The sequence below is a fragment of the Ruditapes philippinarum genome, unplaced genomic scaffold, assembly GCF_026571515.1.
Source record: "Ruditapes philippinarum isolate M1 unplaced genomic scaffold, ASM2657151v2 ctg3159_1_1_1_1, whole genome shotgun sequence".
NCBI classification, from domain to species: Eukaryota; Metazoa; Mollusca; class Bivalvia; order Venerida; family Veneridae; genus Ruditapes; species Ruditapes philippinarum.
This window is the reverse complement of record NW_026853707.1, coordinates 202,158-215,726: the sequence shown is the minus strand read 5'-3', so window position 1 is coordinate 215,726 and position 13,569 is coordinate 202,158. Positions and strand designations below refer to the sequence as shown.

Here is a 13,569-nt window from a genome sequence, read left to right as displayed (position 1 = left end):
TCTGAGGGAATATATATGACTTAGATAAATTTGCCTTTGTATCTAACTATCTAAAATGTTGATGGCTGAATTATTAGCTGAATGAGTCTCCACAAAATCAAGACTTCAACATTTTCAATTTTGCCATGTTGGGCATCTGAATAAGGTTCCCATTTTGAAGTATACAGTAAAAACACAGTATACATAACAACCATTCCACAAATAGAACCACGTGGCTATTTAGGGCACTTTTCAAAAATAAAAATAAAAAATTTGCTTTCTTTATTCATTGAGAAAAAATATCAGTATACTGACCACACCTATTATTATTTTTCAATTTGAAGCATCATGAGATGTAGTCAGGAGATATAAAATCAGTTATAAATCATAAATTATACAATCTTACATGGAAGTTTGATTTTACTTCCTTAGAAGTATGTAAGTCTAGAAATTAGAATTTATATCTACTATATAATATCTGGTATATACGTTCTACTAGGATATATTATATCAAATAGAAAACATTGTTAGAATGCTAGTTATTATGATACTCTATGAATATATTAGAGTTAGATAATTTGATGATAGAATAAGTATAAATCTGCTTTATGTATGCTAATACATGGAAGAGGTTTACACAGAACTTTGTATGAGATATGCACATTTGATGGGAAAAGGATAGACATTTGATGGTAAAGAACAACTGTTGTTTTGTTCAACATGTTTGACATATTCACATGTTACATTAACAGATGACAACTTAATTTTGTTAATTTAAATGAATGAAAACTGGTAATATGATGTACAAAACAAAGATTATTAGAATGGACAAGATTTCAGTAAAAGATGTTTATGTATAACTGAGATTTGCTATAAAACAATGCTCTCTTAGCTTTCACTGTATAAATTCATAACAAAATCATAACTTTGAATCATTCATCATTTATTTATAATGTAAGTAAAGCTGTTTAATACATCATATTTTAATCTTGTTGGTTTTCAGGATGTTTTGTACATGGCCTGTATTTGGAGGGAGCAGGTTGGAATCGTGAGGAAATGTGTCTGATAAAACAGAAACCTAAACAGTTGATACAAGAGTTACCTATCCTGAAGATTATACCAATTGAGGCTCACAGGCTGAAACTTCAGGTAAGAAGATTATAAAAACACTCTCAAAGCTCCATGGGTTTCAAGGTTGTAAAACTTTTTTTCTGCGTTGTGCCTCAAATCTCAGGATTTTCATTGGTTAGTGAACATTCTCTTGCTGCCAATCAGATACCCATGATCTTTGTAACAGCAGACCCTGTGTCAAAGGTTATTAAGAATTTTCAAAAACCAGCATAGGATTATATTGACCATTGAAAATCCTGAGATTCAAGACAGAAAAGTTTTATAACCTCAATGCCAGAAAATTCTTTCATTCAATATGTCTTTCTGTTATAAATACTTTAATAACAGTTTAGTTCCTTGGTTATTTAAACTTGTTTGTAAATTTATAAGTGCAACAAATGCAAAAAATATCCAGAGTGTTCTTTAATTAATAATTGGTGGCCTCAGTTCATTTGTAAGTTAGTTGATCATTTTTGTACGTTTCCTAGGCAATAGATATTCTAAAATGATGTATTCAATTCATAATTCAATCCAATTCAAATAAATTTAAAGTGAATTCTCTAATATAAATAAACTAATTGATTGATTTGTCATTTTGTTACAATTTTGCAGTTACATTTAAATTGTATCTTCACTTAAAAACTCGAAGTTTGAAAATCATTTTGATTAATCATTAATTTAGAAATGTTCACATACCTTTCAAAGGTTACTTACAACTTATTGTACAAATTGTTAGTAATGAATGTTGTTTTTGTGTTTTCAGAATACATTCCGTACACCGGTGTATGTGACGTCACAGAGACGTAATGCTATGGGAGTAGGTCTAGTGTTTGAGGCTGACTTGGCCACCACTGAACATATCAGTCATTGGGTGTTGCAGGGAGTCTGTCTTACACTAAATACAGACTAAAATGTTGATCTTACACTAAATACAGACTAAAATGTGGATCTTACACTAAATACAGACTAAAATGTGGATCTTACACTAAATACAGACTAAAATGTGGATCTTACACTAAATACAGACTAAAATGTGAATCTTACACTAAATACAGACTATAATGTGGATTTACACCAAATACAAACTGAACTTTGTGATGTTAAAAAGATAACATTTAAATATCTAAACAAACGTTGCCAGCATCATCAACATATAAAATCAACATAATGAGTAGATAGAAGAACAAAGTATAGAAAAATATATAAATCGTTTATTATTCAACCATGATTGTGAATATATAAGAATTGTTTGTGAGAACTTTATTGTATTGTCAAATTTCAGTTTTGATTCAAAAGAATGAAATTCCATGAAAACTGTGCACTATTAGATACTTAAGTTGATTTTTACATTCCGTCCATTGGATCTCAGTGAAAAAAGATATGTGATAATTATTATACACATTATTTATAAAGACAGTATTTATAATTGTTTTTTTTTTTTTAAAGCGTTTTTTCAATGTATTATTTATTTTTGCCAAAAACAAAAACACAATTGTTTTTAAAAAAGGTAATAAATTGTTAAATGTAGGAAAAATGTACCGAAAAAACTTTAAGACAAAGGGAATGTTGTTGTTTTTTTTTTTCAACATTCCATGAAAATCATTTATTTATTATATGTAAATTTTCTATGTTAAAGCAAATGTGATACAGTTATTCCGTCCATATATATTTTATATATACAATCTAATGAACATTCTGTTACATTTTAAGATCTCTTTTTTGTTTTGAATCAGTATTTAATTGATGATGGTATTTATATATATATTAGAGAGTTTGCAATTTAGGAGAGAAATTGCAATTAAGGGACAAAGAAAAATAATCTATAGAAAAAAACAAACGGTTTTGTTCTTGTTGAACTATTTATTTTCAAGTTTTCCTTTTGTGAAGTAAATTTGAAACATCAAATGTTGCTTGTTTGTGTCAATTTTTACAATTTTGTCCAATATTCACTTCCTTCATTTTCCTGGCAACTCCAGCAAGTGATTGAATAACGCAGGTTTTTTTTATGATCCTGGCCTGACTACATTGTGATATATTCACTCGAAATTTGTCCTGAACCTCTAGAAAAATAGATAAAGGAATATCATTTTCATAGTAACTGACTATTCAGATATACATGTACTTTTTAAAACAAATATACGGCGTATTATGTTTGTTTTCAAATACCTGTCCTAAATTGAATTGGAAACGTAATCAATCGTCTAACCAAAGTTAGTTTGAAAGAGTTAAACAGAAAAAGGTTCCAAGTAACCAAAATGTATCAGACATAACTTGATATCTGTATAATAAAGTATAGGAAGTGAGAACAGTATGTTTACATACATGGGATTTGCGAGCAAGATAAGAGTCCTTAATATATCATATGTTATTAACATTTCGGTAGACGGCAACAATGTGCCAAATCCGATTTGAACACTGTTATTTGAAATAAACGCTGATGTAAAGAAAAAAAAGCGGTATAAATTGTGAAACTCCCATTTAATATTGCAAACTGATATTCGAGCGGGATCATAAAATAAATATTTACATAAAGTTTTCTTAAAAAAATGTAAAACTTTATTATTGCAGCAATCCAAGATTTAATAGAAGCATTCTGTAAAATACACGTTGGAAATGACATATAAGTAAATGCACATTTCTCATCAATATTCTGGCACGTCTGCACCATTCTAATTTGATTTTTAATATGATTATTTTGATTATTTTAAATAGAGTCGACCTAATGCGTTTTCCATAATGAATGAAGTTAGGTCTCACTTTGATCGGCTGCTGCCAGCAAGTGCTCTAATTTCATTTGTTTTCTTACATCGATCGCAGAGAGTACCTGAAAACCACCCTGATTGTTCCCTGTCAGCTTCTCTGAAACAAGATAAATTAGTATAACCTAGTATTATAGTATAGTAAACGTACGATGATAAATAGATGCTCACTATATGCTTACTGTATATTTTAAAGCAGCATGCCTCCATATTTATGCTAATTTTCATGAAAATTTTGAAAATGTATTTAAAAGTAAAATATTGTAAAGGGAACAAATATAGTAATTTACACATTGCAAAAAGGCACTTAATCTACATAAATTACCAAAAAGATGTAAAAATGCAAACATAGCCTTCTGCGTTAAAGTCACGCAGTAGCAATATGGTGACAAATACTGCAAAATCAGTCATTAATCGCATATAAAATGTAAGTAATCAATTTCATCTTGATTCATTTTGCTTTTCTTAAAATCTTGGAACAATTTTCTCAAGTTTATTTTGGCTCATCAGAAGGTATTCAACATGCTCAATAATGAAGTTATCAACGAAGCTGTGGTCATACCTGGATTGTCCTTGCTTATTTTCCATGACATTGAGTACACTAATCCAAGCTTAACATCATCGAAACCGACAAATATGTGCGACTCATTTTGAATCCTGTAAAACAATCTACTTGTGTCACTAGGCAGGCATAACTCTTCTATTAAATCAATTACATTTCTAGAATATTTTATACCGTCTTCTTTTGTTTGAGATATTTTAGTTTTGTCTCGTAATTTATCACGACGCCTCCTGCATTCACATTTGGAAGTTGAAACTGAAATGTACACAATCCCGAGCACAATAAAATATCCATTCATACTTCTAAGAAAACAATTAGAAAATTAATCAGTCGAATTAAATCCCTCCGGTAACAAAATACAGAGTTTTATTTTGTACAATTATTTATACTTCATATTTTACGATTTGCGTACTTGACTATTCACGAATAGCAAATAAATACATGCGATAGTTGCACATTTGGTGCACATGTTACATCTAAATGTCAAGGAAACGCTTCTGGCACGCGCCTTAGTTGAAATATCAAAGTGTCAGTTTCATTTTCATTTTTTTATATATTTGTTTGTCGTTACCTTACAGAGTTACATATAATTTTTTATTATTCCTTTCTATTCAGCACAAGAGAAAGGCATACTAGTACGTATGATCCAATTTATATTCGAGTCTAAATAAACTATGTAATTTTATCAGCAGTGGAAACACATAATTTACAAAACATGATTGATGAGTAGAAAAAATTACCATGTTTTATATAAAAAGAACAACTTGTTAAGACGATGACCTAACACTTCTCGCTCAATTAAAAAGCAATTAAAGGTAACTAATGATTAATGAGACATAGGGCGATGTTTACAAAATGTTAACGTCATTATCTTGATGATCCCTTTAATGGGTGAAACCGGTAGATATTTTTCTAAAATATCTCTTTAAATTATTATAATATTTTTGGTAAAAAATTATAATGTAAATCTGAAAAGGCATCGCTTCCCTCATTTTCCCAACAATGCTAAAAATATATCACGTTGCACAGAAATAATATGCGCTCGTATTGCAAGGACTTCACAGAGTATTTTTTTTGTCTTGGCGGGACTGTAAAAAATTTACGAGATTTTTATATCATTGTACGCAAGTCTCTTTTATCAATAACATCAATCGCTTATTCTGTTGTCCATTATTATTATTCCGTTCAGAATAATCATTTTTACTGAGCAAATCGACAAAGTATGGGTTTTCAATTTAATTCTGAGTATATTTCTGTATTATATTTGTTAAGTACCCCCAGTTGATCTATGTAAGAAGTCTTTTTTGTGTTTTCTTAAAGAATAAATTATGATAAAAACAACAACCACTTTTATATATAATTAGTTGGTCGGTCCTGAACTTAATAAATCAAAATGCAGTAAATAGATAAAATGTTTGTTTCGTTCTAAGTCACAAAATGTCATACATCGACTTTTAGCTTTAGTGGTTGAGGAAGACTCTGCGTTTCCCTTCTTGTATTATATCTATATAAGGCAAATTCTAGAATCTGATCGTTCAATGAACAACCAACTTTTCTTAAGTGTTTATCTTTATCAGTTCAAAAAATTTCCCTGTGTGGATTCGAATCTGCATGAATAAAGGCCGAGGGATTTGAAATCAGCTGCTAAAGGATCATAAAACTAGGAAACTTAAATCATTTTATGCAAAGTACGTCAATGTAAAATATAAAGTTTACAGAACTACACATCTATTGTTTTTTTGCGGAAAGTAAAGTGTATCATAAGAAACTTTTGAATACGTTTGTTTAAATACTGGACCTAATTTTATATCATCTCCAATGTTTTAAGCATGTTGTTTATATAATCCAACACCTGCTAACTCCATTAATAATACTTGCTAACATGCCTTTTCATGTAAACAATAAACATATCAAAGTTAATAACACGGTCATAAAATGCTGAATTAACTTTTATGTCAAAACGGAATTTGTTATCTATGAAAATCTAATGTATTGCCTTCCCACGAATACTGCAAAACAACTTGATCATGTAGTGCAGAAAAACTATTCTCTTTTTCATTCCAATATTTTGCTATGGGATAAAGAAAACTTAACACAAATATTTTAAAATAAACTGAGACAATTACCGGGTATTAATATACATTACTAGATATATTTAAAGTGTTTAACGTGTTGATACTAAGATTATGTGATGACGTCTGTTATTGAATAAAAATGCTTCAGTACTCCTTGGTCGCTCTCTCTTGAGTTAAGATATTCCATACACGGATGGTAATTTTTTTGTAGTGTTGATATGTTTTCCTAGATTTTAATGAAAGTCTTATTGCTATTGCTGGTTCGTTTTACACGTAGTTTGGTGGGCGATAATCTTAGTTCTTATTATGAATAAAATGTATAAAAAACGTTAAAAACAAACAAACAAAAAAAAACAAGCAAACTAAACCGAACAAACAAAGAAACCAACAACGACAAAATAACAAAAACACGAGATGAAAAATTATTGGATTTAAAAGAAATTGAGATTTACAGCTGCCACTTATCCGAAAAAATCTTGTTCTTTAAAAAGGTTAACATTCTTAAAAAAGTCAGTACAAAGCATCCAGTCATAACATACTCTGTTAATATAATCATTTATTTCTAGCGTTTTGCACTTAGTTCTCGGAATGTATAATAGTGAAGAGGGTGAAAGTTTCTTATGTATTCATCACAAAGCAAAAAAATCGGATATTTCAGTTACAGAATTTCAGGAGAAAACATTTATATTGAGACCTCCTGGAATAATTTTAATCTAAAATGATAACACAATCAGTTGCAATGTAATATCATTAAAAATATACCTTCTTACTAAAATGTAACAACAAAAAATAAGCTAAACGTTGCTAAAATATTAGGTTTATCATCTGTAAAAATGTAATGAATGCAGACAGTCTGTAAACTATATGTTTGTCAGCTGCCAATGTAATTGTCGGTTTTTGATGCAAAGATACATTTTCCTGTGGGCTATCAACGTAAGTCGATAACAGTTGTTCGCTTTATCACCAACCCACAGTTTCACCTATAAATTCTAAAACGAACGTGAGGATCAGGTGAATTATGTAACATTGGATGCATATGTTAGACGACTTTTATATTATTAATTACAAATTGTGTTAAAATTCCGAAGATAATGAGGATATTTGTTTGTTTTATAAGGACTGGATAATAAATACTTAACAGTAAAATTTATAGTATTTTAATTTGATTTTTTAACCTAAATGCATTAAATACGTTCAATTTTAATATTATTATTACTGAAGATTGGTTAACAAGTTATTTCAAATTCAGTTTTTAAAGTGTGTAAAGTAAACCTACGTTCTCTCAAAATTTATTTGATGAAATATTATAACAGCAATAATAAGAATATATCTTCCTATAAAGAGAAAAGTGACCACTTTCGGAAGCAGTTAAATTGGTAAAATTACATAAAAATTGCAGACTCGGTTTGACATAAGTTTGAGTCTGTACATCAATTATAAAAATATAAGATAAAACGAATAACAGTACCATGTTAATTTGTAAACAGCAATAACACAGTAATTAATATTTCTGGTTCATTAATTTTCTCATACATCAAGTATGGAAAAACACACAACATAACGTTCTTGTTCATGTACCTTTACTACATATTACAACATTTAATGTATAACATATAATTAGTAGTATATAGTGTAAAGTGTTCATCATTTAGAATAACTAAATTTTGTGTTATAATTGTTTTTCATTAACTGATCTTATTGAATATCGTGTTAAATAACAACAATAATTTTTAGATGAAATCTTAAACAGGTAGATATTTTAAAACAAATTCAAACATAAAAAATGAAATGTTACCACAATCTCGATGAAACATCATTTTCACATTTTGTTTTGTTTAAATTGCCATGCTATTGCACCGACATCGCGTATAATAGATAATTTCATCGTTTTATTTACAGTTAAAACATCAGAAGCACTATTTAATGCAAAGTACTTTAAACAAACAACATATTTGAAAAGGAAAACAATGAGAATGTATGTAAATATTATGTGGATATTATATCTGCTACTACTTGTGAAAATATGTGAGACAAGAAAATCTCGCAATAAACAGCGAGTAAAAGTGCAAAGATCAAAGGACATAGACACACAGTTAGACTCCATGTCTATACAGGAGTTGATTAAGAAAATATGTTTGCCGCCTCAGTTTAACAGACTCGTATATAGGTATCAAAATAATTCATATATTTTCATTGGATTTGACGACGTAGAAAAAGATACAGTGTACTCGATGACATGGAAAATAAACAAATTCAATCAAGGTAAGTCATTTTACAATATACTAGTTTGTTAACTGACAAAATGTAACTTGATTGAAGAGTTATTGAAGCAAATTTTAATACACATTGGCAAAGTTGTCTTACACTAGCGTAAAATTGCTTTCGGAACCTAAATGTAATATATCTGAATAATGGCTTTACATATGCGAAAAAGCTGAAATCCTTGCTGATTTTTGACACAGTTTTTTTTATGTCAATGTAACTTATAGGATTAACGAACGCATGTAAGGTGTAGTTACATATACATTAATTTAACGAACGCATGTAAGGTGTAGTTACATATACATTAATTTAACGAACGCATGTAAGGTGTAGTTACATATACATTAATTTAACGAACGCATGTAAGGTGTAGTTACATATACATTAATTTAACGAACGCATGTAAGGTGTAGTTACATATACATTAATTTAACGGACGCATGTAAGGTGTAGTTACATATACATTAATTTAACGGACGCAAGTAAGGTGTATTTGTTACATATACATTAATTTAACGGACGCATGTAAGGTGTAGTTACATATACATTAATTTAACGGACGCAAGTAAGGTGTATTTGTTACATATACATTAATTTAACGGACGCATGTAAGGTGTAGTTACATATACATTAATTTATAGTAGAAACATATATTTTTGTTTGTGTAAATAGATATTTTTTCTGTGCAGAATGTTCCGAATAATACTTTCATTATATAAGTTTGTCAGAACCAAAAGGTATTGTATATCGGGAAACAACCTGAAATATGCATTAAACATGGAAAGGGAAACATAACTCCATTACAAGTGGAGAAATTCACTACAATTATGTGCCGCTGTATATTTTCATGACTATTGTTTCTTTTTTTTGTGACCTAAATTATAGAGGTTTCATATGCTGTTAGGACTGAAAATGATAATTACATGTATTCTAAATTATATATGTCATTTCGACAAGAACTAACCTTGAATTATTATCTAATTAGTAATTAATTGAGTATTTATTTTCTTTTAGAGGCGCTAGTCGGAATTAATAGAAACAGATTTACTGTCCATCCTGCAGCAGAGATCCGGAAAGAAGTTAAATATAACCATTTATTGGCAGCAGCCAACAAAAGTGAGATATTTTTAAATAATTTTAATATTAACTACAAATTTATACTGTAAAGTGTTTTTTGTTTTCAATTCAAGAATGCCTTTGTCTTAACCATATTAAGATATAATAGGGCAATTCAGAATTTGTTATAATTTGTACAAAAAAAAATCAAATAAATTTATTTCTAATACGTATATATAACTGTAATTTTAAAATTTCTAACATAATTTTTATGTTTGTTGCATTTTATTTGACAGATTGTGTCAAAGTTTTCTTTTGTTTCTTTTATACAGACATTCAAGACAAATTTCAAGAGAATATTTCCATGTGTGGTCAGTCAAAGATAACATCAAAGGCTTGTATAATCCAGTCATTCTCTGTGCTTGCCAGAAAAATGAAGGAAGTAACTATCGGAGAGAAATGTCAAACATGATCATAATGCCGATGTAAAAACTGACATTTATTGCAAAAGAGGTTATGACCCTAGCTAGCAAACGTGGCATTAATCTGTGAAATATACAAAACAAAACCTGCAGATGCCACGAAAAATAACAACTGTATATTTCAAAATACAAGGAACAGAAACAATTACTGCAGCCAATTATGTTCATTTATATTTTGTTTGCACGATGATGCCGATTCTAGTTTGAATTCAATTTCACTGAGGTTCAAATGCTTTAAACAAAATTTGAAAATCTTACATAGATCTTAAAGGAACACCACTGGGGTTTATAAGAGTAAAACATAACATTTTAATTTTTTCACATCGATTATAAATATGAGAACTTTTAACAGAAATATTGATAAAATATAAACAAGAAATATACAAGAAAAACATTGAAAATCATATGATTGTGCCATTTTCGACTGACTGAGTGAAAAGCGTTTAAACGCTTTTCAATTTTGGGTCATTTTTCACTATTATAATAATTATTCTGGAAATACGGAGCGAGCTAATGATCTGAAATTTTGCACATAAGTTATTAGTATAGATCTACATCAAATGGAGTAATAATCTGAAAAAAATTATTTCCAGTCCCGTCATGTCAAAAAACCTCAGTGGAGTCCCTTTAAATAGATCAAATGGGCCTTTAAAAAAGAATATGTGTATAAAGAAAAAATACTTGAATCAGATGAAAATCGTATTAAGCGCGATTTTTAGCCCGTTTTTGATTAAACCGTTTGCAAAATTTTTACTTTAATGGTCATTTTACACAACAAAGGTGATTTTTCTTGAAAACGGAGTAAATCTGAAATTGTGTGCACAAGTTTTTAGTATAGACCTAAATGGTATAAGCATAGGTACAGTCAAACAACTCAGTTGTTTTCCTTTAAGTAATGTACTTGCAACATTTGTAGCAATAAAATAATTTAAGCAAAGCATGGACGCTATAACGTTTGCAAAATACGATGTTTAACAATATGTTGTACATATTATGCAGTGTCACGTTGCCTGTTATTTATACATTTTCTTAAAATTAAAAAAAATGTTTTGTTTCCTTTGAAAAAATTGTAGGCAAGCTTATTCTTAGCCTTTTTTATGTTATTTTTTTATTGCATTTAAGATGTCAATTGTTTACCGTCAGTGGCAAAAATGTTGAAAAATGTCTGAGGTCATCCAATACAGATTTGAAACAATTATTTGAAATGTAAAACGATGTCGAAATGCTTGGACGATAACGAATTTAAAAGTTGAGCCTGTTTTATAGTTCGTTTTGATTAAACAAACATAGACATTAAAATAACGTTACAACATTTGTTTAGGAATATAACGATAACTTTGCAAACTTGCGTGTTTACAAGCTACATGAGGGTTAGCATGTTACATAGTTGCTTTTGTGCTTTAATCTTGTATGTACACATTAATGATTAAATGTCATAATGATTTAAGTGTGAATTGTTTTATGATTTGCTTTAGTTCTATCAGTATATAATCTGACCGCTCAATTTAATAGTTACAGTTTACATCCTGGAAGTTACAATGTGGGTAGAAATATATTTTATGTTTTTCCTTACGTACACGTCATGACATTAAAATAAATTTCTTCGTTCTGTTACATCGTTTTTATCATTATAACACTATAAATTTATTTTCAAGCTAACCGATTAGATTTTATCGTATGGAAAATCCTCTAATAATTTATTTTCCAATGTATCTACAAACTATGAATGAATTTTGTGTGTATGTTCGTTTATTGTTTTTACAAATAATAAATGTTGATAAGATATACGATGTTCATATAATCTATAAAGTGATGTTATTTCATTAATATATTACTTTTTTTGTTAACAAAGATAAATACCTGTCCTTTTTATGGAACATTTCTTAATCATCAGACTACAAACCTCTGTTACATGAAGAACGATATACGCTCTTAGTCCTCTATACATACTTTATATGATTTTGTAAGACATAATTAAATATGAAACTTTGCTCACAAAGACCGTTGCTTGATTGCCAAATTTATTTTTATTTGTATCTGATTTTTTTCTCTTCATATATAAATAAAGGTAAATTATCGTCATCATTCTTATAAGTATTATAATTAGTAAAATCAGAAAATATCAAGAAATACAATTTTTATTATCACATCTTTTATGTCACATAAGATCAATCGTAAATTTAACTTCAGCCTTCCTTTTATGAATGCAAGGGAATAATGAAAGCAACGGCAAGTTTAAAATCAATTTAGGTAAACTTTCCTGTATGCTACCGGGAGGAAAAGTATGTTATCAGAAAGAAAAAACAAATAAAACAACAAGAACAAAGGAAGACTTAAGGTTTACCTTCTTGAATTATATATTTAAACATATTCTAGAACCTGATCTGAACCAAAAACCTTTTGTAATTTATGTGTATAGATTTATAAGTCGAAAGATGTCCCTGTTGGGATTCGAATCTGCATGGATAAAGGGCGAGGGATTTGAAATCAGCGGCTAAAGGATCATGAAAGTAGGAAACTTATTTTTTTATGCAAAGTACGTCAATTAAAAAAACTAATGTTGAAAGAACTACACATCTATTATTTGTTTGCGAAATGTAAAGTGCATCATAAAAAAACCCTTCTGAATGCGTTTGTTTTATTGCTGGACCGCATTTCACATCTCCCCAATGTTTTAAACATGTTGTTTATATAATCCAACACCTGCTAACTCCATTAATAATACTTGCTAACATGCCGTTTTATGTTCCATGTAACAGTAAACAATAAACATATAAAAGTTAATAACACGGTCATAAAATGCTAAATTAACTTTTATGTCAAAACGGAATTTGTTTATCTAGAAAATCTAATGTATTGCCTTCCCACGAATACTGCAAAACAACTTGATCATGTAGTGCAGAGAAACCATTCTCTTTTGCATTCTAATATTTTGTGATGGGGTGAAGAAAACGTAACGCAAATATTTTAAAATAAACTGAGACAATTACCGGGTATTAATATACATTACATTTAAAGTGTTGATACTAAGATTATGTGATGACGTCTGTTATTGAATAAAAATGTTTCAGTACTCCTTGGTCGCTCTGTCTTGAGTTAAGATATTCCATACACGGATGGTAATTTTTTTTGTAGTGTTGATATGTTTTCCTAGATTTTAATGAAAGTCTTATTGCTATTGCTGGTTCGTTTTACACGTAGTTTGATGGGCGATAATCTTAGTTCTTATTATGAATAAAATGTATAAAAAACGTAAAAACAAACAAACAAAAAACAAAACCGAA

The 13,569-nt window shown here is 29.0% G+C and overlaps 3 protein-coding genes across 12 annotated transcripts in view; 2 read left to right on the top strand and 1 right to left on the bottom strand.

Annotated features, from left to right (window-relative positions):
• The window catches only part of LOC132737599 (dynein axonemal heavy chain 10-like), a 69,644-nt gene extending 66,650 nt beyond the window's left edge, over positions 1-2,994 (top strand). For both annotated transcript variants that reach the window (XM_060724929.1, XM_060724928.1), the window contains 2 exons: positions 983-1,128; positions 1,853-2,994. In XM_060724929.1, coding sequence (XP_060580912.1) covers positions 983-1,128; positions 1,853-1,999 — 293 coding nt within the window. In that variant the 3' untranslated portion in view covers positions 2,000-2,994. The remainder of the gene's footprint in view (positions 1-982; positions 1,129-1,852) is intronic.
• Positions 2,930-4,899, bottom strand: LOC132737600 (uncharacterized). Its single transcript, XM_060724930.1, has 3 exons — positions 4,411-4,899; positions 3,847-3,948; positions 2,930-3,149 (listed from the first exon to the last, which is right to left on the bottom strand). The coding sequence occupies exons 1-3, from the start codon at positions 4,706-4,708 to the stop codon at positions 3,010-3,012; spliced, it is 540 nt and encodes a 179-aa protein (XP_060580913.1). The 5' UTR covers positions 4,709-4,899; the 3' UTR covers positions 2,930-3,009.
• A 1,413-nt stretch (positions 4,900-6,312) lies between these two features.
• LOC132737597 (uncharacterized) lies at positions 6,313-11,899 on the top strand. Of its 9 annotated transcripts, none has more exons than XM_060724925.1 (4): positions 6,313-6,539; positions 8,385-8,747; positions 9,762-9,863; positions 10,136-11,899. In XM_060724925.1, exons 2-4 carry the CDS (start codon positions 8,453-8,455, stop codon positions 10,273-10,275), a joined length of 537 nt encoding a protein of 178 aa, XP_060580908.1. In that variant the 5' UTR covers positions 6,313-6,539; positions 8,385-8,452; the 3' UTR covers positions 10,276-11,899. The 9 variants fall into 9 exon arrangements, with proteins under 9 accessions (XP_060580908.1, XP_060580905.1, XP_060580906.1 ...); XM_060724922.1 differs by lacking the exon at positions 6,313-6,539 and adding an exon at positions 6,547-6,681; XM_060724923.1 differs by lacking the exon at positions 6,313-6,539 and adding an exon at positions 7,090-7,418.
• Positions 11,900-13,569: the final 1,670 nt, after the last annotated feature.

Excerpts from the sequence above, each read along its gene's own strand:
- LOC132737597 (XM_060724925.1), top strand. The coding sequence starts at position 8,453 with ATGAGAATGTATGTAAATATTATGTGGATATTATATCTGCTACTACTT. Across the intron at positions 8,748-9,761 it reads AATAAACAAATTCAATCAAG|AGGCGCTAGTCGGAATTAAT; the intron begins GTAAGTCATTTT and ends ATTTTCTTTTAG. Across the intron at positions 9,864-10,135 it reads ATTGGCAGCAGCCAACAAAA|ACATTCAAGACAAATTTCAA; the intron begins GTGAGATATTTT and ends TCTTTTATACAG.
- LOC132737600 (XM_060724930.1), bottom strand. The coding sequence starts at position 4,708 with ATGAATGGATATTTTATTGTGCTCGGGATTGTGTACATTTCAGTTTCA. Across the intron at positions 3,949-4,410 it reads AATAAGCAAGGACAATCCAG|AGAAGCTGACAGGGAACAAT; the intron begins GTATGACCACAG and ends ATCTTGTTTCAG. Across the intron at positions 3,150-3,846 it reads GCTGGCAGCAGCCGATCAAA|AGGTTCAGGACAAATTTCGA; the intron begins GTGAGACCTAAC and ends CTATTTTTCTAG.